Source organism: Rhinatrema bivittatum, chromosome 3 (genome assembly GCF_901001135.1).
Source record: "Rhinatrema bivittatum chromosome 3, aRhiBiv1.1, whole genome shotgun sequence".
Taxonomy (NCBI): Eukaryota; Metazoa; Chordata; class Amphibia; order Gymnophiona; family Rhinatrematidae; genus Rhinatrema; species Rhinatrema bivittatum.
Window position 1 is genome coordinate 504,211,659 of NC_042617.1, and position 27,545 is coordinate 504,239,203.

Below are 27,545 nucleotides of genomic sequence, written 5' to 3' on the forward strand. Positions count from 1 at the left end.
TAAGTCTATTCCATGTTACCATTGCTAATGGCAGTGGCTATTCTCTAAGTGAACTTAATAGCAGGTAATGGACTTCTCCAAGAACTTATCCAATCCTTTTTTAAACACAGCTATACTAACTGCACTAACCACATCCTCTGGCAACAAATTCCAGAGTTTAATTGTGCGTTGAGTGAAAAAGAACTTTCTCCGATTAGTTTTCAATGTGCCACATGCTAACTTCATGGAGTGCCCCCTAGTCTTTCTACTATCCGAAAGAGTAAATGACCGATTCACATCTACCCGTTCTAGACCTCTCATGATTTTAAACACCTCTATCATATCCTCCCTCAGTCGTCTCTTCTCCAAGCTGAAAAGTCCTAACCTCTTTAGTCTTTCATCATAGGGGAGCTGTTCCATTCCCATTCTCAATCAAATGCTCTCACTTACACACAGGCTCTCAATCACACATACATTCTCTCACTTACAGACAGGCTGGCTGGCTGTCTCTCTCTCTCTCACTTCCTGCACCCCCCGAGCACAAATGGTAGCTGCAGCAGCCTCTTCCTCCAGCCCCTGCAGGCCAAGAAAAAAAGAATCCCATCAGCCACGGGAGGCTGCCTCATTTGCCGATTGCTGGCTGCTTCGGATTTTGCTCCGGGCTCATGCTACTGCTTAGGGCTGATGCTGCCGCCACGACTTTGAAGAAAGATTTTTTTCTTTAACTAAAGAAGAAAAGAAATATTGCAAATTTAATTGATATTGATTTGTGTTTAAATTGTGAATATAGATGAGTAAACTGAGCATCAATCAACATCTTTTGGAGTAAGGAAATCCAGTGGTGTATCTATAACGGGGAGAATTTCGTATAAACAGCGTTTCAATAGCGGTAGAATACCGCACATATAGCGTATCTACAGGAACATTAGTAATTTATTGGTTACAAATTCCCCTGATGAAGCCGCAAGGTGAAACATGGGCCCGGTTGGGATAAATAAGAAGACTGAGTAATCAACAGTATGACCATATGTTTAAGTTTAAAAAAATTGAAGTAATGATAAAAATTATTGATGTTCATAGTGTGTGATTTTTGCTCTGAATGTAAACATCAAGGAGATTGTGCGTAAAAAGTTTTTGGAAAATATCCTGTAAAATAAGATCGAGTATTTATTGCTCCCTGTAAAGGAGAGTTGTTATGGTAAAAACATTGCTAGGAATTGCACAATTTTGGAAGTGAGTTATGAATGTAATCTGTGTGATTGGGTATGTATGAGAATGAGTGGATATGTTTTTTAAAAAGTTGTGAATAAATTTAACATTTTGAATGGATAATGCATTGGAAATATTGGATTTTTGATACAATTTTGTATAAATAAAAAATGTAAAAGTGATTTGAAATTGATAGTCTGTGCTTTTACTCCACTCTATAGGGAGTATTTTTTGATTCATGTTAATTAGGCACATAGTGAAACTATATAATGCCTAAATCTTGGGTTACTATATATATATATACACACACTGTGATGTCAGCTTTGCTCCATCTCCTGGTAGAGGTGCATAACCCCTTGTTCTGGTTTCACCTGTCTAAATGCTAAGAAAAAAGCAGTTTCCTATCTGATATCAGGGTCTGAGGAAGAAATTGGTCCTGGTAGTGATTTATGGAAATATTCTTAGTTGCATGAGAGAAGAACAAGTACACACTTTGATGGTAACTTTCAAACTGGAACGCGGTAGCACATGTGCGTGCACACGTCAACCTATGCCCAGGGGTGCAGCTATTTTATAACTTGCGTGCGAATATACACGCATGTTATAAAATAGCCTGGCCGCATACACTTGCATCAAATTGTAAGTGGGCATGAAAATCCCACTTCTACCGTTGAGTCGGGGGATTTTAAAAGGGGCGTGCGCTGACGCCATTCCCACTTTTACTAGTTCATCCCAAATTTGTCCAGTTAACAGATAGGTCCTCCAAACTCCTCTCATGTAATACCCTTCAATCCCCCAGTTGGCCCTGATCTTAAAACCCCGCAGATCTGACTAGTTTTCTTTAATTTATAACTTAGCAACTTTTAAAATCCGCTTGGTGCATGCAAGCACAACTTATTTGCGCATCCCCTTATTAATGCACGTGCCAGGCTTTTCAAATTCATCTTTTTGGGAATTGTGAAGTATCTAAGGACCTAATTTCCCTGCTTTTGTGTATGTGGGACTGTCTGCTGATTTTTTTTTCTGATTTTTGTAGACTATAGGCTCTTGGACTTTCAATAAATTACTTTTTGGAATTTTTGAATAACTCTGTGGTGTGGACTAGTTTTGTATAATTATTCCTTGGGCTCCACCAGTAAACCCTCCTACCAACCCAACACAGCATGTATTTTTCTAGAGGCTGCAACGAGTTAGCTAATGTTCAGCAACTACTGAAGGTGACCTCCCAGTTGGGAGGGGGCGGGGGTGGAAGGTAAGTGTTTACATGTACATCTGAATTAAAGCGTGAAGCCTTTTTTCTTACGCACCACCACCAAACCCACAGCCTCAAGAACAGGAAGGGGAGAAACCCTAAACATGTAACAGTATAACTCATAGGTTCTGTGAACACTGGACACCGGTTAAAAGAACAGTATTAAAACTTGATTCACCTCATATGTCTAAATATTAAAATACTTTAAAGCACCAAACATTTTGACACTATCCAGTACAAAGCCCATCGAAGGCGTAAATGACACCTGCACTGATGAGTAGAGAGATAGGTTTTAGCTTACCGATTGATAAAATTAACAGGCTGACGAAACACAAGGAAACTTCAGTTTACCCCAGGAACCAGTAAGTCAGAAGGACAAGAATCTCACCCCCCCTCCCGGCTTGTGCTATACTCTGCGCGCGCAGCGAATTATCAAACACGTGCATTTCAAAGGGACCAGATAACCCCGCCTACTATACAACGTCATCTACCACAGCCCAAGCCGCCCCCGATTATTACGTCCATTCCGAAATTGACTTCCGGCCACAACGCGCTGAAGGGGGCGGGCTGATTGGGATTCATTCGACCGTCCTCCAGGAAGATGGCGATGTTAGCGGAGCGTGAGTTTTCTGTCGGCGTTCCTCCATCATCATCTTTGTCGTTGGTGTCTTCACCGGGTGCCTGAAATGCAAGCTGGGAGGGATGGGGTAGTCTGACCTGCGCTCGTGGTCGCAGCGTCCTTGTGTGTGCGTGCGCGATCTAGTGAGATTCCTCTCTAATTCCCCGGTGCAGGCGAGAATGCGGAGGTCTGGGTAGCTTTACTCCTGCTTGAGGCCCTCTGGGAGTTGTAGTTTTTCCCTTCCCTCTCGCGTGTCTTTGGCATTGTCTAGGTCGGAGTAGAAACACTAGACTGACTTGGCTGAAAATAGCACGGGCGATCAGGTTAATTATTTGACAGGGATGGGCTTCGTTTTGATCTTATCGTATTGCCAAAGTTTTATTATGTTTTTCTTTTTTAAATATATGTCACCGAATACGTGGGATGACACCCTCATTTCTTAAAAAATACTTTCCTCCCTATGACTGGCAAAGTCTGACTTTATCCACTCTTTATGAAACTGATCAGGGCAGGTTTAAATAGAAACAAAAAGATTACAGTGAGTCCAAAAAATGTATAATAAAAACAGCAATGCAATACATAATATAACATTTTTTTGTTGGCAGGACGTGCATTACCACGTAACTTCCCCTAACCTGGGTTAAATGAAAAGGCTTTCTAATTTCCAATAACAAACACACTGATTGTGGAAACTTATTTTACCACCAAGGGACTGCACAAAAATATGTGCAATTCCGAATAGTAACCGACCTAGTTATCGTAAGTAACGGAACTACCTGCAGGATTTCCCCTTGGAAGCAATGCATTAATGGGTTTATAGCTCACCGACTGGTCTATCATATACACTGAATTTTTTAAGGCCATAATTAAAGTTTTAATTTTAACTCTCTGACCAATTGGTAGCCATTGGAAGGAGTTTAAAAGGATGTGATGTGAGCTCTCAGTTAACCACCAATCTGGCTGCACCATTCTGTATTAACAGCAAATGCCCTGTACTCTTAATTGGTAACCCCAAGTAGATAGGGTGCGTTTTTTAATTAACATTTATGTTCCACCAAGATCTCACCAGAGAACAACTTAATAAAACAGTATAGCAATTAACATTATAATCAAATTTCATAATGTCAGCGTAGAAGAAAAAATCTTTAATAAGAATAGGAAGAATAAAAAAATACAGCTTTTTTTTTTCTCCCTCGCATTTGCTGTGGAGGTGCGTTTCAAATAGGAGTAATCAACTTGTGATATAATAGCATAAACAATTTTCACAAAATCAACCTAATTATAAAGCCATGAATCATTCTCTACTGGCATAGATAATAGAAACAAATCTTCACCACAGAAGAAATGTGAAACTCTAGAGAGAGTGCTGCATTAGTTTTGATACCCAGATTCTGTACCTCATCCCAGATTAAGGAAGGCCACATTTATGTATTTTCCCCTTCTGCATCCATAGAACTTCAGACTTTTAACGCCTGTAAGTCTGTTCCATACATTTTGGTTCTTTGCAGGCAGTGATGAGGTTGTGATCCTTTGTATTAGGCTAAGAAGTATTCAGAGATGCTGTTGAAGCATGCCTGCATTTGTTCTTCTACTTCCTGGTCTATATATTTTCTTTGGAATCCTAGAGACTTGCTGTTATAGTTGAAAAAGAGAACAATGCATTCTTGAAAGTTCAAGTCTGACATCTTTGAATTATTTTTGTGTGCCAATAAAAAGTCTCACAACCTGCAAATGATCCAGCTTTTTCCAGGAGAAGTGTGTTTATTAGAACTTTGAGTACATTATTATTTATTGGCTTGATTAATTGGCATATCTCGCAAAAGTAAATCAATGTGATGTATGAGAATAAAACAAACCAGAATTACATGATATAAGCCTAAGCTGCTTTGTCATTTCTTCACCCTGAAAAACAAGATCACACATTTCTCAGTAGCTTTCATAGAGCTATTAGTACACATCAGTATTATTTCAGATTTTCTATAGCACTGTAACCCTAAGACATGTTAGAAAAAATTACACAGGAAATATGTCACTACCTAAGAGAGCTTAGTGTCTAAATGGGAACCTAAGGAAATGTTTCTGTACAAGAGGGAGGTACTTATACACCTTCAATTCCTGATAGATTCTCCTGATGATAGTTGATTCAGCGTTATAGAGCAAATTTATAAAATGTATAGTAATTTTCATTGTCTAAAAAGAGCTGTTGAAAATGTTACTGGCTGTTAGGTAGACTTGATAGATTAAACTAGTCGTAACTTAAAGGTAGTAATGGCAAATACCTGCTCACCTGGATGACCACATTTTCAGTCTTGGCATTTGCCAGGCTGCATTCATCTCTATATGCAGTGACAAAGTGCAGAGCCTTCAACAGCTGGAGTGAGCTCTTCCAGGGGGAGTAGAGATGGATGGAAGAGAGAGAGAGACAACCCCCCACCCTCCCCAACTAGTAGGAACAGATAAGAGATGAGAGAGAGCTTCAATAGAGGGTGCTGGGGAAAAAGAATGGAAGGAAGGTTAAAAAAAATAGTAGAAGAGGCAGGAGAGAGAAGGAAGATGGAAGAGAATGAGGCTAAGTGAGGGAAGTAAACAAAAGGAATATTTTTTTAACCCTGTAGTTGCCTCCTGCTTCTTTATACTTCTAGTTCCGGAATCAGGGGAGCATCTGGGGCCATGAGCCTTCATTCTCAACTACCTAGGCATTTCTCTCCCATTTTACATCCTCTCATCTACTCTGGTCATTGTAGTGGTGTTCCTCAGTTGCGGGGAGGGAGGCGTGTACCAGGGCTCCTTTCAGAACCCTACAATCATGGATTCTGAATCTAGCCACTAGGCGTTGCACTTAAGCAATGATCATGCCTTCCTCCCAGTGCCAGGGCTGTGAACACTACCTCTGCAGCATACCTAACTCCAGCCAACTCCGGGACATTCTGCACTGCCACTGGGCCTGCCTAATATTTGTTTAAATAAAAATCACTTTCCCCCCTTGCCCCCTCCCAATAAACCAACAAAAATAAAATTGTTCCAAAAAAATAGCAAAAAATAAAAAGCAAAGCAAAAATATAACACTCCACTACCCCCAATCCCCATTGCAAAAATAAGTGAAACTGTGAAGAGCGAAATTATATTTTGGCTGGTGACTTAACATTTCTCATTATGTTCATACCCCTTCTCTGAAGAAGGTGCTCCTTTACATTTCTGTTCCCCAGCATTCATCCTGACTCCTAGGACAGGAGGGGCACTTGAAAGACTTCCTAGGGCAAGTGGGGCCAGTGAGTAAATTATTATCCCATTGTGAGAAGAGAAGTCATTTATATTGAAGCACAGGTGGCATCTGAAATAGAATATTGTTTTCTGCATGGGATGAACTTCTGCCTCCCTCTGGGACTTCCCTAGAAGGGAGGATTATATGCAGCTTGTATGGGTCCGAGAGACATGCTCATATGCCATTGGTTTTGACATAGTTCTAGCAGTATTGTCGTGCAAGACGGCTAGTCAGAGTCTATCTACCCCACTAGAGGTGTCCAGAAATAACTCTGCGGTTGCCTATATAGTCAGGAAATGATTGATACAATTCACCATTCCCTGAGGAATGGTAACGCACAGTTAAAAGGCATTTTGTCATTGTGGTGCTATACGAATGCCTAGTAGAATATCTTTGGCACATCCTAATGGTGAAATCAGGTACGTAGTAATCCATGCTAACGTTACTGCTGCCTTGTGCACTTTGTCACTTTTTTACATTCCTACCTTTGTGGTAGGAAATGGTGGTAGGTAAACCATTTAACATTTGTTCATGGGACGTGACTATCTAAAAGTATCCCACTGCCTTACAAAATGCCCAGGCTGACCTTTGATTTTTGGATTGTAATTTTCGCTATCCAAAAGCCAGCCCACCTCTGCCAGTGAGTAATTTTGCAGAAGGTTTAGAAAGCAAAGGCTTATATATTTTTTTTTTTTCGTGGATGACACTAAGATCTGCAACAGAGTGGATACACCTAAAGGAGTAGAGAGAATTAGAAGTGATCTAAGAAAGCTTGATGAGTTGTCAAAGTTTGGTAGCTGGGATTCAGTGCCAAGAAGAGTTTTATGCATTTGGAGCGCAGTAATCCAAAGGAGCTGAACGTGACTGGGGGGCAAAAGACTAATGTATGTGGACTGAAAGAGAGACCTCGGGGTGATAGTGTCTGATGATCTGAAAGTAGAAAGGCAATGTGACAAGGCAGTGACGAAGGTTGGAAAAATGCTTGACTGCATAGAGGCATAACCAGCAGAAAAAAGGGGCAGGATCAAGCCCCTGTACAGGTCTCTGGTGAGGGCTCGCGTGGAATACTGTGTTCATTTCTGGAGGCCATATCTCAAAAAGGATGGAGTCAGGATGGAAGCAGACCAGAGCAAAGCCACTAAAATGGTGTGGAGTCTGCACACTGAAGGATCTAAATATGTATACCCTGGAGGAGAGGAGAGACAGGGGAGCTATGATGTAGACTTATTTTATTTATACCTTTCAGGTATTTAAGATGCACAAGAATCCGATCTTTTACATAAGAACATAAGAAATTGCCATGCTGGGTCAGACCAAGGGTCCATCAAGCCCAGCATCCTGTTTCCAACAGAGGCCAAAACCAGGCCACAAGAACCTGGCAATTACCCAAACACTAAGAAGATCCCATGCTACTGATGCAATTAATAGCAGTGGCTATTCCCTAAGTATAATTGATTAATAGCCGTTAATGGACTTCTCCTCCTAGAACTTATCCAAACCTTTTTTGAACCCAGCTACACTAACTGCACTAACCACATCCTCTGGCAACAAATTCCAGAGCTTTATTGTGCAATGAGTGAAAAAGAATTTTCTCCGATTAGTCTTAAATGTGCTACTTGCTAACTTCATGGAGTGCCCCCTAGTCCTTCTATTATTCAAAAGTGTAAATAACCGAGTCACATCTACTAAATATGACTGTATAGTTTACAATGGAAAGAAAGCTGTAGCACTAGAGATCATGATATGAAACTGAAAGGGGGGATAGGGTGAGGAACAGCATCATGAAATAGTTCTTCATGGAAAGAGTGGTGGATCCATGGAATGACTTCCCCAATGAAGTAGTGAAGAGAGAAATGGAATGCAAAGGGGCATGGGATAAATACACAGGATCCCTAGTGGATGCAACTAAAGAAACGGGGTAACCCGTAATAACTTTAGTTGTAACATTTTCTATGTGGGAGGTGGAACCTGCAGTTAGTACCCTGACAACTTGCTGGGCAGACTGGTGGACTGTTTGGGTCTTTATCTGCTGTCATTTTCTATGTTACTATGTCTACCCGACTAAGGTTTCCTTCTCTTACAAAGCCATTTAATGTATGTTTTAGTCTGGTTTTCATTGCTTTTGGCACTTTCCACTTGGGTGGTCATTGGAAGGGCAGTGTTATATTTGCAAATTCTGTTTAGTTCAGGGTTCTGTTCCGGTTTTGGAGTTTGTTCTGATTTCTTGTGTTCTTTCCTGCATTCAGCTTGTTTGCTTATTTGTTGTTGTTGTTCTGTTGGTGGTGGAAAGAGTGTGTAGCAGATTAAGCTTAGGTGTGTCGCCTCGATGAAGGTAACTGGAGACGGAGCTTCCCCCCTGACTGAGGAGAGGCATGGCTGATTGCTTCCAGCCCTAAAGTAAGGACATTCTAGAGAACATCGAAAGAAATCCAGACTGTTTGAAAGAAGAATTTCTGTAATTATTAATACAAGTAGCTATTATGAAGGAATTGTGTACAGTGTGAAGAAATTATCTTATATCTTTCCATTTATTTCTCTCACTGTCCTCGCCATCAGCAAGCGGACTCAGGCATAGCAGAGACCAGTTGGGGTCTTTGCCTATACTGGCCCGTGTTCCCTTTAGGTGCTGAGGGCAGAGGTCTGTTTTAAGTGTGGGTCGAGGCAGACGGAGATCAGACGAGTCCGAGGTCTGGGCGATGGTCAGAGGAATCCAAGAACAAGCTGAAGTTAAACCAAGTATCCATCCAAAAGGAGGGTAGGAATGGATAGGCAGGGTAGGCAGGCAAGGAACCCTGAACACAGAGCTGGACTGAAGGCAAGGCACTTAGGCAACTCGCAGTACTACAGGAGCAGACAGACCTGTTGCTGAGGCCTGTCTGAATGAGATCATCAAGGGGCGCCGTGGGACTTTTCCTTCCGTGGGCCCTTTAAAGTAATGTCGGGCAGGTCACGGCAGGAGGAAGTCGGTAGTGTCCTGTTGCTTAGTTGAGCAGCGGTGTTCACCGTGTTGAGAAGAGACTAGGCTGGCTGGGCGGAGGAGGTGAGTGCGGCGGACCGCAGGAGGAGCCCACGGACTGCCAAACGTAACACCCACATCCCCTCCTATCTGCTGAACAGGATTCAGCTCCTGCAAGACCTTTCAGGGCTGCCTTTTGGATGGCTAAGAGCAGCCCTAGGACACCCTCTTTTCTTACAGGCCATATGAGCGCTACTTCCAACACCAGTCAGCCTGAGGATTTTGGAATAAACTGTTCTTTTTAATCAACATCTTGAATCTCATTTTGGTGGCCTTCTCTCAGTGCTGTTGGAGTTGTGGCTTTTGATTTCCTGCTGTGCTCCCTCAATCTTGGGATGGGGGGGAGGGGTAGGCAGGAGTTTGTAGGTTCTTTGACTTCCTGTGTTTGTGACTTGGGATTCTTTGCCTTCTGGGTTGTGTTTTTCATGTATATTTGTTTGAGTGGGGAAGCCAGATTGTTCCAAAAATCCTTGCTTTCTGGTGGATTTGGGCTATAAGGGTGCATGGGAAAGGTAGAAGTTACGTTAGTAGTCATATCAGCAGGTGTTTCGAGTTTCCTATTGCATAGTAGTTTGAGTCATTTCATATTATACTTTGAGCTAAATTAACCTTGTCCACACCTCGACAAGTAGAAGCCCTATAGCTACTTGTTCAGGTAATAAACTGTTAGGATTTATTGAGCTCATGATGAAGATGAACTGGCTGATACTGCTCTGCAGTGGGTGTCTGATAATTTTCCCTGCCAAGTGTGTATGTGTTGCACCCTCGCCTGCTGCAGGTTTCAGCTGCTACAACAAACGGAGAATATGATGTGAGTAGAGACTGCAAGACCCAATCCGTCTGCTTACCCTTTCCTAGTGCAGTACCACAGTCTGCTTGCTGTCTTCTCTTCCGTTCCTCTCTGAAGATCCTCTCTCTGCATAGTGTATGCTTTCTTGAATTCTGATACCATTTTTTTTGCTTCTTCAGTATTTCCTGATGTTGCTCCTCAATTTATTTCCCCCCCCCCCCCCCCCCCAAGCAGAGACTACTATTTTTTTGGATTTATTGCCTGCATTTTTTAATATGAAATTCACCGAAGGCTGGATACAATATATTCAAGTGGTAACATAGTCGACGACCCGTAGGTATAACAGTGTTTAAATACCTCTACTAGAATAACCTTGAACTTACAACATAAGAATCTAAGGTTTGCCATACTGAGGTCAGACCAAAGTACCATCAAGCCCAGCCTCCTGTTTCCTACAGTGGCCAATCCAGGTCACAAGTACGTGGCAGGATCCCAAAAATAAAATAGATTCCATGCAAGAGGATTTCTCCCAAGTCCACCTTAATATTTATTTATGAACTCTTCTTCCAGGAACTTGTCCAAACCATTTTTAAACCCAGCTACACTAACAACTTTAACCACATCCTCTGGCAACAAATTCTAGAGCTTAATTATGCATGAGTATAAAATATTTTCTCTTATTAGTTTTAAATGTACTACCTACGTAGTAACTTCATTGTGTGTCCCCTAGTCTTTGACTTTTTGAAAGAAAATAAACAATTTTTTCATGTTTACCTGTTCCACTCCACTCATTATTTTATAAACCTCTATCATATCTCCCCTTGGCCATCTCTTCTCCAAGCTTAAGAGTCCTAACCTCTTTAGTCTTTCCTCATAGGGGAATCATTCCATCCCCTTTATCATTTTGGATGCCCTTCTCTGTACCTTCTCTTAATACAGCCAGCATGGATTTACCCAAGAGAAGTCTTGCCTCACAAATCTGCTACATTTTTTTAAGGGGTTAATAGATGTGGATAAAAGGGAACCAATAGATTTTGTGTATTTGAATTTTCAGAAGGCATTTTTCAAAGTCCCTCATGAGAGGCTTCTAAAAAATCCTAAAAGTCAATAAATAGAATGTGATGTTCTTTCGTGGATTGCAAATTGATTAAAAGATAGGAAACAGAGAGAAGGATTAAATGGTCAGTTTTCTCAATGGAAAAAGGTAATTAGTGGAGTGCCTCAGGGATCTATACTTGGACCGGTGCTTTTCAACATATTTATAAATGATATGGAAAGGGATACGAAAAGTAAGATGATCAAATTTGCAGATGACATAAAATTATTCAAAGTAATTAATTAATATGTGGATTGTGATAAATTGCAGGAGAACCTTGTGAAACTGGATAATTGGGCACTAAAATGGCAGATGAAATTTAATGTGGACAAGTGCTAAGTGATGCACATAGGGAAAAATAACCCATGCTGTAGTTACACGATGTTAGATTCCATATTAGGATTTACCACCCGGGGAAAAGATCTAGGTGAAATAGTGGGCTCAGTGTGCTGTAGCAGTGAAGAAAGCAAACAGAATGTTAGAAATTATTAGGAAGGGAATGGCAAATAAAATGGAGGATGTCATAATGTCTCTGTATTGCTCCATGGTGAGACTGCACCTAGAGTATTGTGTGCTGTTCCGGTTGCCACATCTCAAAAATGATATAGTTGCGATGGAGAAGGTACAGAGAAGGGCGATCAAAATGATAAAGGGAATGGAACGGCTGCCCTATGAGGGAAAGGCTAAAGAGGTTAGGGCTGTTCAGCTTGGAGAAGAGACTGCTGAGGGGGGGATGTGATAGAGGTCTATAAAATCATAAGAGAACTAGAATAGGTTGATATGAATTTGTTCAAAACTGTTAAATCACGAGAGGACTGAGAAATACCAAGAGGATCTTGTGAGACTGGGCATCCAAATAGCAGATGAAATTTAATGTGGACAAGTGTGCAAGGTTTCACATTAGGAGTTGCCACCCAGGAAAAGGATCTAGGTGTCATCATGGAAAATATGTTGAAATCCTCTGCTAAGTGTGCAGTAGTGGCCAAAAAAGCAAATAGAATGCTAGGAATTATGAGGAAAGGATAGAGACTAAAACAGAAAATATCATAATGCCTCTGTTTCGTTCCATGATGCTACCGTACCTTGACTATTGTGTGCAATTCTGGTCACCACATCTCAAAAAAGATACAAAAAGAATTAGAAGAGGTAAGACTATAAGAAGTTGCCATACTAGGTCAGAGTGAGAGTCTATCAAGCCCAGCATCCTGTTTCCAACAATGGCCAATCCAGGTTGCAAGTACCAAAACGTTAAATAAATCCCATGCTACTAATGCCAGTAATAGAGTGGCTATTCCTTAAGTCAACTTGTTTAATAGCAGTTTATGTACTTCTCCTCCAGGAATTTAACTAAACATTTTTTAAACCCCGCTACACTTACTGCCTTGACCACATCCTCTGGCAATAAATTCCAAAGCTTAATTGTGCACTAAGTATGAGAATTTTCACTGATTTTGTTTTAAATGTGCCCCCTAGTCCTCTATTATCTGAAAGAATAAATAAGTTTTGTATTATCTGCATATTTGATCACCTCGCTTTTTCTCATTTCTAGGAAATTTTATACATATGCTAAAATGTAGTGGTCCCAGTACAGATCCCTATAGCACTCTACTAGTTGCCTTTCTCCATTGAGAAAATCCAGCATTTAGTCATAATCTCTGTTTCCTATCTTTTAACTAGTTTGCAGTCTACAATAGTATTTTGAATCCTATCCCATGACTTTTTAAATTTTTAAATTTCCAAGAGTCTCTCATGAGGTACTTTGTCAAATGCTTTCTGAAAATCCATATACACTATGGGGCGGATTTTCAGAGCCCTGCTCGCGTAAATCCGCCCAAAACCGGGCGGATTTACGCGAGCAGAGCCCTGCGCGCCGGGAAGCCTATTTTACATAGGCCTCCCGGCGTGCGCAGAGCCCCGGGACTCGCGTAAGTCCCGGGGTTCTCGGAGGGGGGCGTGTTGGGGGCGTGTCGGGGGCGGGCCCGGTCGTCGCGGCGTTTCGGGGGCGTGTCGGCAGCGTTTTGGGGGCGGGTACGGGGGCGTGGCTACGGCCCAGGGGCGTGGCCGCGCCCTCCGTACCCGCCCCCAGGTCGCGGCCCGGCGCGCAGGAGGCCCGCTGGCGCGCGGGGATTTACGCCTCCCTCCGGGAGGCGTAAATCCCCCGACAAAGGTAAGGGGGGGGTTTAGACAGGGCCGGGCGGGTGGGTTAGGTAGGGGAAGGGAGGGGAAGGTGAGGGGAGGGCAAAGGAAAGTTCCCTCGCGCAGCCTACCCCGTTCCCTTGGAGGGAACGGGGTAGGCTGCGCGGCTCGGCGCGCGCCGGCTATACAAAATTCATAGCCTTGCGCGCGCCGATCCAGGATTTTAGTGGATACGCGCGGCTCCGCGCGTATCTACTAAAATCCAGCGTACTTTTGTTTGCGCCTGGAGCGCAAACAAAAGTAGGCTATTCGCGCGCCTTTGAAAATCCGCCCCTATATCAACTGACTTATCTTTATCCATATGTTTATTTAACTTAAAAAAAATGTGGCAGATTGGTGAGGCAAGACATCCCTTAGCTAAATCCATGTTGGCTTTATCCTATTCAACTATGACTGACTATATGTTCAGTAATTTTGTTCCTTATTATAATTTCTATCATTTTGCCTGGCACTGACATCACGCTCACCAGTCTATAGTTTGCTGAATCACTCCTGGAACCCTTTTAAAAATTGACATTAATTTGGCTACCCTTCAATCTTTGGGTACTATATTTGATTTTAATGATAGTTTACAGATTACTAATATTAGATCTGCAGTTTCATTTTTCAGTTCTTTCAGCATTCTTGGATTTCTACCATCTGCTCCAAGTGATTTACTACTCTTTAGTTTAATTTGTCTTATAATATGTTCCAGGTTCACTAAGATTTGTTTCTCTTCCTCTGAATCATCACCTTTTAAATATAATTTCTGGCATGAGTATCTGTCTACTTCCTCAGGAAAGACTGAGGCAAAAAATTAATTAGTCTTTCTACTATGGCTTGTCCTCCGTTAGTGCCTCTTTATGCCTTGATCATCTAATGATCTAGCTGACTCCCTCACAGGCTTTTAGCTTCAAATGTACCTGAAATAGTTTTTATCAGTTTTTGTTTCCATGGCAATCTTCTTTTCAAATTCTCTTTGCCTTCCTTATCAATGCTTTTGCGTCTAACTTGCCAGTGCTTATGCGACTTCCTGTTTTCTTCACTCGGATCTTTTTTACATTTTTTGAATGATGTTCTTTTGGCTTGAATAGCCTCTCTCATCTCTCCTTTTAACCATGCCACGAGTCATTTGGCCTGCCTTCCACCTTTTCTAATGCATGGAATACATCTGGTCTGAGCTTCCAAGATTTTTAAATAATGGCAATGTCTGATATAAACGCTTAACCTTTGCAGCTGCTCCTTTCAGTTTTTTTCCTAACCATTTCTCTCAATTTATTATAGTTTCTTTTTAAAATGTAAATGTTGTCGCAGTAGATTTTGTCTTCCAGTTATCAAGTCAAATTTGATCATATTGTGATCGCTATTGCCAAGTGGCCTCAGCACAGTTACCTCTTGCACCAAATCCTGTGTGAATTAGGTCTAAAATAGCTCCCTCTTTTGTTGGCTGTTGTACCAGCTTCTCCTTGAAGCAGTCATTTATTTCATCTAGAAACATTACATGTTTAGCACATCCTGATGTGACATTTATCCAGTCAATATTGGAGTAACTGAAATCACCTATTATTACTGTGGTGGTAATTTTTGTTAGCTTCTTTAATTCCTTTTAATATTTCATTGTCTGTTCATTCTGACCAAGTAGATGGTAGTACACTTACATTGTTATTCTTTTCCCATTCTCACATGAGATTTTTATCCATAAAGATTCTACAGTGATTTTTGTTTCCTGAAGAACTTTTATCCTGCTTAATTCAATGCCCTCTTTAAAGTATAGTGCCATTCCTCCACCAATTAGACCCATCCTATCATTGTGATTATAATTTGTACCTTGGGATCACAGTGCCCCATTGGTTACTCTTCTACCAGGTCTCTGAAAAGCTACCTCTTCATTCAATGCAACCTTATTAAATACTGTATCTGCCTTTCATCAGTTTGTAAGGTCTTGTTCAGTTTGAGAGTGAGCTACAGACTTTATGCTGATGACATTCAGTTTTATATGCTAATTGATACTTCTATGGATTCTGCATTATTTATATTAATCCATTATCTTTTTCTTATTAATTCTTGACTAGCCTTGAAAACGGAAATCATTTTGCTATCTCATTTTCCTTCATCTGATTTTCCATTGACCCTGTCTTTCAATGACCTACCAATTCCTATCATTTCTCAGGTTCGGCAAGATAGAAATAATCCAATATTATCACATAAGTTACGAATATGGAGACTAGCAAATAAAAATGTGGAGGAACTCCTCCCTATCTCCTCTCTGTATCTTTGGATAAATATGGATTCCCTTTCAATGTCCATAGAAATGAAAATTTGGTTTGATGGTTTATGAACCTTAGATCAATTATGGAAGGGTGAGGAATTTACAACTTTTCATGATTTACAGATAGAATTTGGGCTTCCTAATTATACTCATTATGTTTGTTTATAGTTTAAAAAAAAAAAAAGGAAGTATTGAAATTCCAGAGAATAGAGGGAGGGATACATCCTCATATGGGGTTGGAGATATTTCTTACACAACCCAGTTTCCGAAAATATCACAAATATATCTGTACTTAATGGAAGAAAGTCATGAACTTGATGCACCAATGACTTTGATCCAACGCTGGCATAATGACCTCTTTACATTTAGATGAGGATGATTGGCGTGCTATTTGGCTTGATTCCCTAAAATTATCTAGATGTAATAATGTAAGGGAATTCATGTTTAAAATTCTACATTGTAGATATCCAATGTTTTTCTCTAGATTCAGTAATTTGAGCTCTTTATTCTGGAGAGGATGTGGTGACCCAGTTTCTTACGTTCACAACTGAGCAATCCCACCACGTTTTGGGGAAATGTTCAGAAAATTGCCCAGGATATAATTGGTAGTTTAATTCCTTTTATAGCTACTCTGTTTATTGGGAAGATGGGGTGATATTGATGTAGCTTAGGAAAGGAAATTGTTGATACAAATTATACATGCAGCACAAAGATGTGGCTGGACTGCCTGATTTGGGTCCCTGCCCCCCAGACCTTACCTGGCGCAGGGAAGTGTGGTAACCCAGGGACAAGAAAAAAGGACAAAAGATAACTGGACTGGTGACAACTGTATCCCAGATTTGCAGCAATGGGACAACTGGGCACTGTTGTTTTTCCCTATGGAGCAGAGAGATATCATAATAAAACTTTTTCAGTTTAAATCCAGCATGAGACTTGTGCTGTTACAAACAAGCAGCCGTTATTGGATTACAAGAGGCACAGGGGGTTCAGTTACTAAAATGAGCCAATGGGGAGCCAGCTTACTACCCGGAGAGAGAAGAGAACCTCAGACCAATCAGTGAGGAGCAAGAAAAAAAGGCAGGAGGACAGCATGCTGTGTGGGAGATCGGGGAGAGGGAGCATCAGGGGAAGGAAAGCAGAGAGCTGTGCTTGGGCTAGGATCCCTCCTTGCCCTTCGCCCATGGCTACCAGGAAACAGAGCACAGCAGGAGAGTCCAGGAGCTGAGAGTTTACGTCCTCCTCCTGCAGGACTTTGTTCAGCTAAGTAATCCTAATTTGCTCAGCAGCCGTACAGTGATTCCTGCTGTCTTTCTGGACCCCAGACGGTTGCATCAGGGAGCTGCAAGATAAACCCCTGCTGTTTGCTACCAAGTAGAGGCCTGCCCAGACTTTCTAAATCCTTGCATCAGGGCAGGGAACCAGCTTGTTTCCTCTGTTTTGGAAGCCTCTATAAGACTGGAGTTTTCCCAGAGAGTGCCAATACATTCTCAACTTATACAGCCGGAATTGATTATGATTTAACAACCACTTTCTTACTCGTGCCCAACTTTCTTGTGATATTCCTTTTATTTATTTTTTGTGTATATACTCCTTGGACTGGGGACTAATGAAAGTAACAGTATACCATTTATTTTGTGCACTGGTATGACATCTACCCTTAAGGTCTTGGGTAACCATAAGGTTTGCCAGAGGGCAGTCTGAACAGGAGAATCCAGACTGGTACTGAAAATTCAAGATGCTCATAGGTTGCTTAATTTGCCAGAGCAATATTTGGCCAAATTGTCAGGCCAATACAGTAAAGCGCGGCCGCGGTTACCCTGTTTCTAACCCGCTTTGTACCCACAATTTGGCCGCGTAAGTCTAACCCGCGATTCACTATCCGTTTTTACCAATCCTTACTGCTTCTTTAAATCGACGCATTTTCCTTTCCGCCCGCGGCATGTATATGATATGTAAACCGTCGGATTAGCTATTCCCTCCCATACAGTAACATGCGGCCCGATTATCGCCTTTTTAACCAACTGTTTTGCCGCGTCTTTAACCCGCTAATTTACCGCCTACCCTGACCCTGGCGTTAGAGGGATGTGACAGCAATAGGCAGGCTCCGGTCAAATAAGTGGGTGGGTTGGAGCAAGCGAGTAACATGGTGTGGCCTGGTTCTCCTATGCTGGGGCATTGGGGATTGCCAGTCCTCTCTCTTCCCCCCCCCCCCCCCCCCCCCCCCCCCCCCCGAAGCAAGGCGCAGGGTGAAAATCGACTCGACATGTTATTAAAGCAAATAGAAATTGTAACAAAAGTAAACTTACTGCATGCTTCCAGGAGCCCCAGTCCTCTCTCCCCTCCTCCCGAGGCGCGCACCGCGGCTCCCCTCCCTCCCGGGGGCAGCCGGCGGCGAAAGCGGCTTCCAGCAGCCCCGCCGGCGAAGGTGCATGAACACACGTCCAAATTGGGCGCTCAAGGCAGCGAAGGCGCATGAGCGCACGCCGTGACCTGAGCGCCCGGATGGATGTCAGAGGTCACGGCGTGCGCTCATGCACTTTCGCTGCCTGCCCTCCATCCCCAGTATCCTCACCTTCGCTTCTTATCCCCATCCCAGCATCCTCTTCCCCGACTTATTCCCATCTCAAGTATCATCTCTGCTGCAGAATCTGCCTGCACACCCTTTCCCACTGCAGCCACCACATCCGCTCATTCCCCCTGCCTCCTCCCCAGGCAAAATATATATTTAACAGCAGAATTGATACTAACACTTCTTCCCCATCTGCACTGGCTTTGCAAGCTCACAAGTGGGCACTTCCTGTATGACGATCCCACAGTGCATGAGAAGTGCTGGTACGTGAGATTTGAATGTGCTGACACAGATGGAAAGGAGCCGTGGCTCAGCTCCTGCTGTTTCTCCAGATATCCCACTGGGGTCAAGAGCTAGGTCTGGGCCTGGGTCTGCACGGCCTAAAGTGCAGCGTGCACTGCTGCTTAAGGAACACCTGCTCAGGCGCACATGGAGCGCACCACAGGGGACAATGTTGATAGTGAGCCTGGACCAGCAGTGTCCCTCGTCACCCAGTGCCCTGGGCGATCACCCTGTTCACCCTATGCAAAAAACAGACTCTAACCACCTCTATACTTCCTCTTTCCACCACTCCTCCTATTGAACTCATCCATGTGCATCCAAATTTTCCTATGCATGGCCTTCACACCCATCAGCCTGGTCTGCACCTATTTCTTTCTGCTCCCCTCCCTTTCTGGTCAGCTCCTGTGACCCTGCGGCTCCCCTGCCTCCCGGGGGCAGCCGGCGGCGAAAGCGGCTTCCAGCAGCCGCGCCGGCGAAGGTGCATGAACGCACGTCCCATTTGGGCGCTCAAGGCAGGCAGCGAAAGTGCATGAGCGCACGCCGTGACCTCGGACGTCCAGCCGGGCACTCGGGTCACGGCGTGCGCTCATGCGCCTTCGCTGCCTTGAGTGCCCAAATTGGACGTGCGTTCATGCACCTTCGCCGGCGGGGCTGCTGGAAGCCGCTTTCGCCGCCGGCTGCCCCCGGGAGGCAGGGAAGCCGCGGTGCGCCCCTCAGGAGGAGGGGAGGAAGAACTGGGGCTGCTGGAAGCATACAGTAAGTTTTTTCTTTTATTACAATTTCTATTTGCTTTAATAACATGTCGAGTCGATTTTCGCCTTGCGCCTTGCTTCGGGAGGGGGGAGAGAGGACTGGCAATCCCCGATGCCCGAGCGTAGGAGAACCATCCACTTCCTGGTACCTGTCATTTCAAATGTCATTTCAAATGACAGGTACCAGCGCACCCAGGATACTGTATAGGCGCTGTATAGCGCTCTATGAGTAAAATGGATTGCGCATGCCTACCGCTTCATGGACGCGGCTTGCATTTGCGTCTAATTTAAATACTGTATCGAGCGGTATGTGATCCGAACTATGCGCGCGGCAAATGAGCGGGAGCCTGGCACTGCTGCACTTTTTCTTACACGCCCTTACTGTATCGGCCTGAGTGATTGTCAGGCTTATGGATGCGTGCTATTAATAATTATTTTCCCTTCTTTTGCTTTATCATTTCTGTAGTGTTCTGTGTCCCTGTTAATAGTAAAAGAAGTTAAGGTTTACAGTAAAGTGGTGATTTTTGTGCTGTACACTGTTCCCAGGTGTGGGGTGAGAACCACAGAGACCCCTAGAAGAGAGGATCGGGGCATTTGGATCATTTATCCCAGAGGTGCTAATGTAATCCGCAACCCCTCACTCTGATACTCATACCCACAGGTGCAGGTGGGGGTTATTCTTCTGGTGCAGCCCCTCCCCTTGGTAGCATAATACTTGAGGGGGCTACATATAACAGTGGTGTATTGGAAATCCGTATCAGTTGATATTGCAGTGATGGAGGAAACATCTTATACATTACAAAATAATATGATAGTATATGATAACATTTGGAGTAAATATTGACAATGGAGCCAGTCTGGTATATCCTCTGACTGTCTTAGAAGGTCATGCACCTTTTATTTTTCTTCCAACCTAAGATTGTATGCTTGTATTGAAGATGATAATGTAATTCTGGTCTCCTTTCTGGTGATCTACTTGTATTATCTAGTTTGCTTAAATAAAGAAATATATAGTAAAAAAAAAAAAATAGGGGGAATTCATTTGGACTCGGATCGAGAGCATGGTCAAGTTTTTTTTTTTTTTTTTTTTCTTCTTTAAGCTTCGTTTACTCCATAGTTTGAAACCCTTTCTCATGGCTGGGGACCTTAGAACTGTAGTGCAAGCACTCATTACTCCGCTCAACTATTGTTCTTCATATCTTGGACTGCCTCAATCCTCTTTGAGAGCGCTTCATCTCATTCAGAGCGCTGCTGCCAGCCTTGTTTCGGTGGTTCCTGTGCCAGGAGCAAGTTACTGCGATTCCTTATAAACTTCATTGGCTTCCAGTTTCATGGCACATTAAGTGCAAAATTTTAACCTTGGTTTTTAAGGCTATTAATAGTTTGGCCACTGAATGTTTTAATGCTGTTATGAAATGTACCATCCAGGTCAGCTACTTTGTTCATCCTTTTGTAGTTTACTTGTCGCCTCATTTAAACTCATTAGACTCACAGAATCACGTGCACACGTTTAATGTTGCAGGTCCAACACTTTGGAATGTGCTGCCAGAAGAATTGAAAAATAGAAACTCTTCACTTCATTTTAAAAGGCATCTTAAAGATCTCTTTTTTTTTTTTTTTTCTCTCAGGCTTTTAGTGAAGATTTTTCCTGATGGTTTTATCTTCTGGTTTTTCTGTTGGCATTGCCGGCAGTTGATTTTTCATATTGTTGAACCCTGTGGTATATGTAATTAAGGGTTCTCTCATGTACTGGTGTTCTTTAATGGTTTAAATGTTTATTTTAGGTATTGTTTTTAGTTATTTGTCTTGTGTGTGTGTGTGTATGTATATGGTTGTAATTTATGCTCATGGCTTCTTTATGGCAGGAGGTGGGGCGCTCTTGTTTTATCTGTATTCAGCTGTGTCCTGTTTTTGTATTATCTGTTTTATGATTGTAAGGCTGTAATCTGCCTAGATGATTGATGGTAAATAAAAGATTAAAATAATAACAGCCTGCTTATTAGTGGACAGGGATAATTTTGGAATCTTTCAGCTCTGTCTGCCCTTTTACTTAAGACACCTGGGTTATTTTAGCATTTATTGCAACCTCTTCTAAGGATGCCCTTGCTTTCCTGTTCTGTTAGTAGCCTTTAAAGATACGACATTTCGAACCATGCATCTCTGAGCATCTTGTCTGCTTTCCCCATCATCTAGTTTAAAAGCTGTGCTATCTTCTTTTTTGAAAGTTAGTGCCAGCAGACTGTTTCCACTCTGGTTAAGGTGGAGCCCATCCTTTCGGAAAAGGCCCCCCCCCCCCTTCCCCAAAATGATTCACAATTCCTAACAAACCTAAAACCCATGTCTCATCCACATATTGAGATTCCAGAGCTCTGCCTGCCTCTGGGGTCCTGCGCTTGGAATGGGGAGCATTTCTGAGAATGCTACCCTGGAGGTTCTGGATTTTAATTTTCTCCCTAAAATCCTAAATGTGGCTTCTAGATCCTCCCTCCTGTATCTTTCTATATCACTGGTACTCACTCATTGGTACTAAGACAGCTGGTTCTTCCCCAGCATTATCTATCATTTTATCTAGTGACACATGAGGTCTATCACCTTCACACCAGGCAGGCAAGTTACCAAGTAATCCTCATGTTCACCAGTAATCCAGCTGTCTACATTCCTAATGATCGAATCGCCAACTAAAACTGCTGTCTTCCTAGGCATGTTGAGGGCAGGTCCTAGCTACAGGATTGCCTCCTGCCACATGAAGGTGAACTTCCTCCTCCAAGGCAGCACTGTTGTACTATGTCCCTGAAAGTCTCCTCTCTCTCTGTCTGTCCCTCTTAGCTTCTCTAGGTCTACCACTCTAGCTTCTAGAGATTGGACTCATTCTCTGTGGGCTAGGAGCTCTTTGCACTGAGTGTGCACCCACAGCCTATTAGCAACTGGTAAATAGTCATATATGTGGCATTCTGTGCAAAAGACAGAGAGCTTTTGTTGCATTGCTAGCAATTTAAAATTTCTAAGGGAGCAGGGATGTTGAATTAATCTAAACTGCTTTTAGCCTGTTGGTTTATTTTATATTTGTCTGTCAGAGATTCTCAAGACACTACTACTTATAAGTTCCTGGTTACACACCTTATTGACTCTTGTTTTGAAATAGTTACCTTTTTAGTTTATTAAATCTGTTGTACATTTTTAAGAAGTGGTGGTATGGCACGTGCCTCTGCTGCATGAAAGTGTGTGGAGGCTGATGGCTTGCGGAGAAAACTACTGAGCAAAGTATTCTGGAAGCTTGGTCAAGGAGAAAACTGGAATACCTACAGTACCTGAATGTAATCCGCTCTGAAGTACCGAAAAGCAGAATATAAAAATAAACAATAAGTGGAATCTGTACTGGTTGTGATAGCTTTTACTACTGGATCAAAAGAAAAGGCATAGCTAGCAGGTGAAACTTTGAAACCATTCTTCAGCATCTGTTTGATTGGCCTCCTTAATTTGAAAGTGAATTTCATTGTGGTTTTGAAGCAGCTCTTTCACCCTGATAAATAACCTACTTGCTCTTTTTTTTTTTTTGGCTCTTTCACTGTAGCTCGTAGAAAGCAGAAGTGGTCGCTGGATCCAAGGAACAGTGCCTGGAGTAAGGATGAATCTAAGTTTGGCCAGAAGATGCTTGAGAAGATGGGGTGGTCCAAGGGCAAGGTAATGTGCAAGGCCCAGCTCATGGTGGTGGCTGGAGACCCAGGGTTGCAAGCGTCTCTCCCTCGCTCTTTGGGTAAGCTTGAGCAAGCAGTGCTACTAATCATGCTGCACAAGAGAATTTGCTGGACTCCTCCTCTTTCCTGACTCTTTTTTTTTTCTGTTTTGTATCAAAATGTTTGCCTGCTTGCATTTTATATGTTGCATTCTAAGGGATAAAAGCATCGCTGCATCTTGAAGGCTGTCTGTGGGACATTTGTCCTGGAAATACATCACGGTGATGCAAGTGACAGATGGTAAAAGTCACTTGATAGCAATAAGGTCATATTCTCAATATAAGGTGCTTTCAGATAGCATTTATGAATTTGGAGTTATTGGAGTTTGGGTCTTAACCAAGGGCCCTCCAAGCAGGTCCTGCTTACCCTTTTGGAAGCTCGATGATGTACCACCATTGGCTTGGGATTCGTGTGTGTGTGTGAAACATAGAAATGACGGCAGAAGAAGACCAATCGGTCCATCCAGTCTGCCCAGCAAGCTTCACACTTCTTTTTTTCTCATACTTATCTGTTTCTCTTGGCTCTTAGTAACCTTAGGTTCTATTTCCCTTTCACCCCCACTATTAATGTAGAGAGCAGTGATGGAGCTGCTTCCAAGTGAAATATTAAGTTTGATTAGTTGGGTAAGCGGCAGCATAGCTCTCTGCCCTTGAAGCAGAGAGTAATGCGGGATATGCGTGAAGTACCAGTTTTTCTTCTCCCCTGCTGTTGAAGCAGGGAGCCATGCTGGACATGCATTGAAAGTGAAGTATGCCTTGAAAGTCACATAAACTATCATCAAATATTGAAAAGCCTAATACTTGGTAATTGAATAAGCCTAATAATTGGTAATAACTATAGCCCATAAACCCATCCCTGTTTTGTTTTGTTTTTTTGTTTGTTTTTTTTACTTTTTTTAATTGGGAGATGGCAGCCCTCCATCCTTCCGCTCTGTGAAGGTGGAACACCAACCACTGGCCACTGGCATCCCGCTCCGTGAATGCCTCTGTGGCTACTGCCGCTCCGTGCAGGGTTTTGCTGCCTGCTCTTTATACGCGTCCTCTAGACCTGATGGATCCACAGTGTTTATCCCACGCCCCTTTGAAGTGCTTCACAGTTTTGGACTTCACCACTTCCTCCGGAAGGGCATTCCAGGCATCCACCACTCTCTCCATGAAGAAATACTTCCTGACATTGGTTCTTAGTCTTCCTCCTTGGAGCCTCAGCTCGTGACCTCTGGTTCTGCTGATTTTTTTCTGACGGAAAAGGTTTGCCGTTGTCTTTGGATCGTTAAAGTTTTTCACGTATCTGAAAGTCTGAATCATATCACCCCTGCTCCTCCTTTCCTCCAGGGTGTACATATTTAGATTCTTCAATCTCTCCTCGTATGACATCTGATGAAGACCCTCCACCTTTCTGGTCGCCCTTCTCTGTACTGCTTCCATCTTGTCTCTGTCTCTTTGAAGATACGGTCTCCAGAACTGAACACAGTACTCCAGGTGAAGTCTCACCAAGGACCTGTACAAGGGGATAATCACTTCCCTTTTCTTACTCGATATGCCTCTCTCTATGCAGCCCAGCATTCTTCTGGCTTTTGCTATCGTCTTGTCGCATTGTTTCGCACACTTCATATCATTAGACACTATAACCCCAAGGTCTCTCTCCTGCTCCGTGCAGATCAGCCTTTCCCCCCCCCCCCATCGAATACAGTTCATTCGGATTTCCACTCCCCATATGCATGACTTTGCACTTCTTGGCATTGAATCTCAGCTGCCATATCTTCAACCACTCTTCCAGTTTCCTTAAATCCCATCTCATTCTCTCCACTCCTTCCGGCGTGTCCACTCTGTTGCAGATCTTAGTGTCGTCCGCAAAAAGACAAACCTTACCTTCTATCCCGTCCGCAATGTCGCTCACAAAGATATTGAACAGGACCGGTCCCAACACCGATCCTTGCGGTACACCACTTAAAACCGCTCTCTCTTCAGAGAAAGTTCCATTTACCATCACACATTGTCTTCTGTCCGTCAACCAGTTTGCAATCCAGGTCACCAACTTGGCACTCACTCCTAAGCTTCTCGTTTTATTCACCAGTCTCCTATGTGGAACCGTATCAAAAGCTTTGCTGAAATCTAAGTAGATGACACAGAGCGCTCTTCCTCGATCCAATTCCTTGGTTACCCAGTCAAAAAAGTCAATCAGATTTGTCTGACAGGATCTTCCCCTGGTGATTCCATGCTGCCTCTGGTCCATCAATTCTCCGGACTGTAGATAGTTCACTATTCTCTCTTTCAACAGTGACTCCATTACTTTTCCCACCACCGAAGTGAGGCTAACCGGTCTGTAGTTACCAGCCTCCTCTCTGTTCCCACTCTTGTGAAGCGGGACCACCACTGCTCTTCTCCAATCACTCGGCACCACTCCCGTTTCTAGGGATCTATTAAACAGGTCTCACATCGGACCCGCCAGCACATCTCTGAGCTCACTCAGTATCCATGGATGAATCCCATCAGGTCCCATGGCTTTGTCCACTTTCAGATTCTTTAGCTCTTCCCATACATTTTCTACTGTAAAAGGGTTTTCGTCTGTTCCACTTCCCTCCAGTTTCTTGTTGTGTAGAGATGGTCCTTCTCCAGGGTCTTCTTTAGTGAACACAGAACTGAAGTATTCGTTTAATATTTCTGCCATTTCTTCGTCTTTCTCCACGCATTGATCATTTCCACCTTTCAATTTCACTATACCACTTTGAACTTTTTTCTTTTCACTGATGTATCTGAAAAATGTTTTGTTACCATTCTTTATCTCCTTGGCAATCCTTTCTTCCGCTTGACTTTTTTCCGTCTTGATTAATTTCTTTGTCTCCCTCAGTTGAATCAAATATTGTTCTTTGTGCTCCTCCCTTTGGGATCTTTTATAATTCTTGAATGCTGTTCTTTTAGCCTTAATTTTGTCAGCCACCTCCTTTGAGAACCAGATAGGTTTCATTTTTCTTTTGCTTTTCTTTACACTTCTAACGTGTGTGTGTGTGTGTGTGTGTGTGTGTGTCCTGTACTACACTGCCCACATTGACAGCTTTTATTGCATGATGTGAGGTGAAGGTTTACAGAAATTGAAAAAAACGTTAAAGTACTGATTCAAAGATGCATTGTTCTTTCGTTGTTAGCACTGAGTGCAGGAATTCATGGAAACGCTCAACCTGCAGCAATCCAAGCTGCTGCTATATTTTTACCTGCTCATCCCATGCCCTCTGCCTGCCGACTCTGCTGTAGATCTGGTGGTTAATTGACCATTAGAGCCTAGAGGAATAAGCTTTTGTGGTTGTTTCTCCATCGGTTTATGTGAAAGGCTTCCAGAATCCTAAGCAAAGGCATGGTGCCCGTCACTAGCCATAACCTCCTCCGAGTGATGCTTCAGTATCCTTCATCAGCTCATCGGTGTTCTGATTTCAGAGCAGTATCTGATCCCGCGCTGTGATAAGATCTCGCTAAAAACTCATAAACGTGCTGTTTAACTTTTAGCTTTGCAGTCTTTGAAGCGCTCTGGTTTAGCCCCCTGAGGAAATCCTATTTGGTGAAACAAACTTCCTCTGTCGGGGAATGAGGAACTCTTGATAGGATAGGGCGTTTCCCGAGAAATTATAAGAAACGCAAATAAGAGTGAAAAGAAGAATATTTGTTAAGCAATGTATGGACTTCAAATTATCGATCTGTTTTTATTTGTTTCTGAAAAAAAGTTAACTATGCAATGAATGCATTTCACTGTGGTGGCTAAAATGTGTGCTTTTGTGAACTTTGGTACAGGATCTGGTTCTATCCTGTTTAGCTGAAAGACAAATGTGAAACAAATGCATTTGAGCATAAACTGCAAGTATACTGTTGTTGATATATAGGGGATTTAGGTCTGTGATTACTAAAATTATACTATGTATTTCCATTACTTTGTAATAAAATTGTATTTTAATTAATAATTTGATAAATGTTTCATTAGTGCTCTATATTTCTTTAGTTCTCTCTCCATATATACACACTTTATATTATATATGTGTGTGTGTGTGTGTGTGATATATATATATATACACACACACACACACAGTACATCCTGTAGAGAGTACATACATATCTGTAGAGAGAAACTAAAGTGAAAACAACGAACAGCAGATACCTGCACAGTTTGTTCCTTCAGTAGTTACCTGTGAAGTTTTTAGCATGGCTATTTTGACACTGGAGGATGAACTACAAGTTGCAGCTTCAGCAAGTTTTCCAGTAAAAGTTCTTGGAGTTCAGTCAGGTTTTAACCCGGCTGTTGTACAGGGGGGGGGGGGGGGGGAAGGTTTCCCCTCTCTGTTCTCAGCTGTCTTTTTTAACATGGGCACATTGCCCACCTGTTCCAGCTCCTTACCCTGCATGTGTTCCTGCTCCCTCAGCTTGTTGCCTGCGAACTGTTACTCCTTCCTTGTTCTAATTCTTTTCCATACCTTGATGACACCTCCTTTTATTCCATCCTCTAGTTCCTTGCTATAAGCAGACCTCCCCATTCCCAGACTCCAGCTCCCTCTGTATACA

At 42.8% G+C, this 27,545-nt stretch overlaps 1 protein-coding gene across 2 annotated transcripts in view; it reads left to right on the plus strand.

Moving 5' to 3' along the window:
- Positions 1-2,927: 2,927 nt before the first annotated feature.
- The window catches only part of PINX1 (PIN2 (TERF1) interacting telomerase inhibitor 1), a 274,701-nt gene continuing 250,083 nt past the window's right edge, over positions 2,928-27,545 (plus strand). For both annotated transcript variants that reach the window (XM_029596151.1, XM_029596152.1), the window contains exons 1-2: positions 2,928-3,060; positions 22,842-22,951. In XM_029596151.1, coding sequence (XP_029452011.1) covers positions 3,042-3,060; positions 22,842-22,951 — 129 coding nt within the window. In that variant the 5' untranslated portion in view covers positions 2,928-3,041. The remainder of the gene's footprint in view (positions 3,061-22,841; positions 22,952-27,545) is intronic.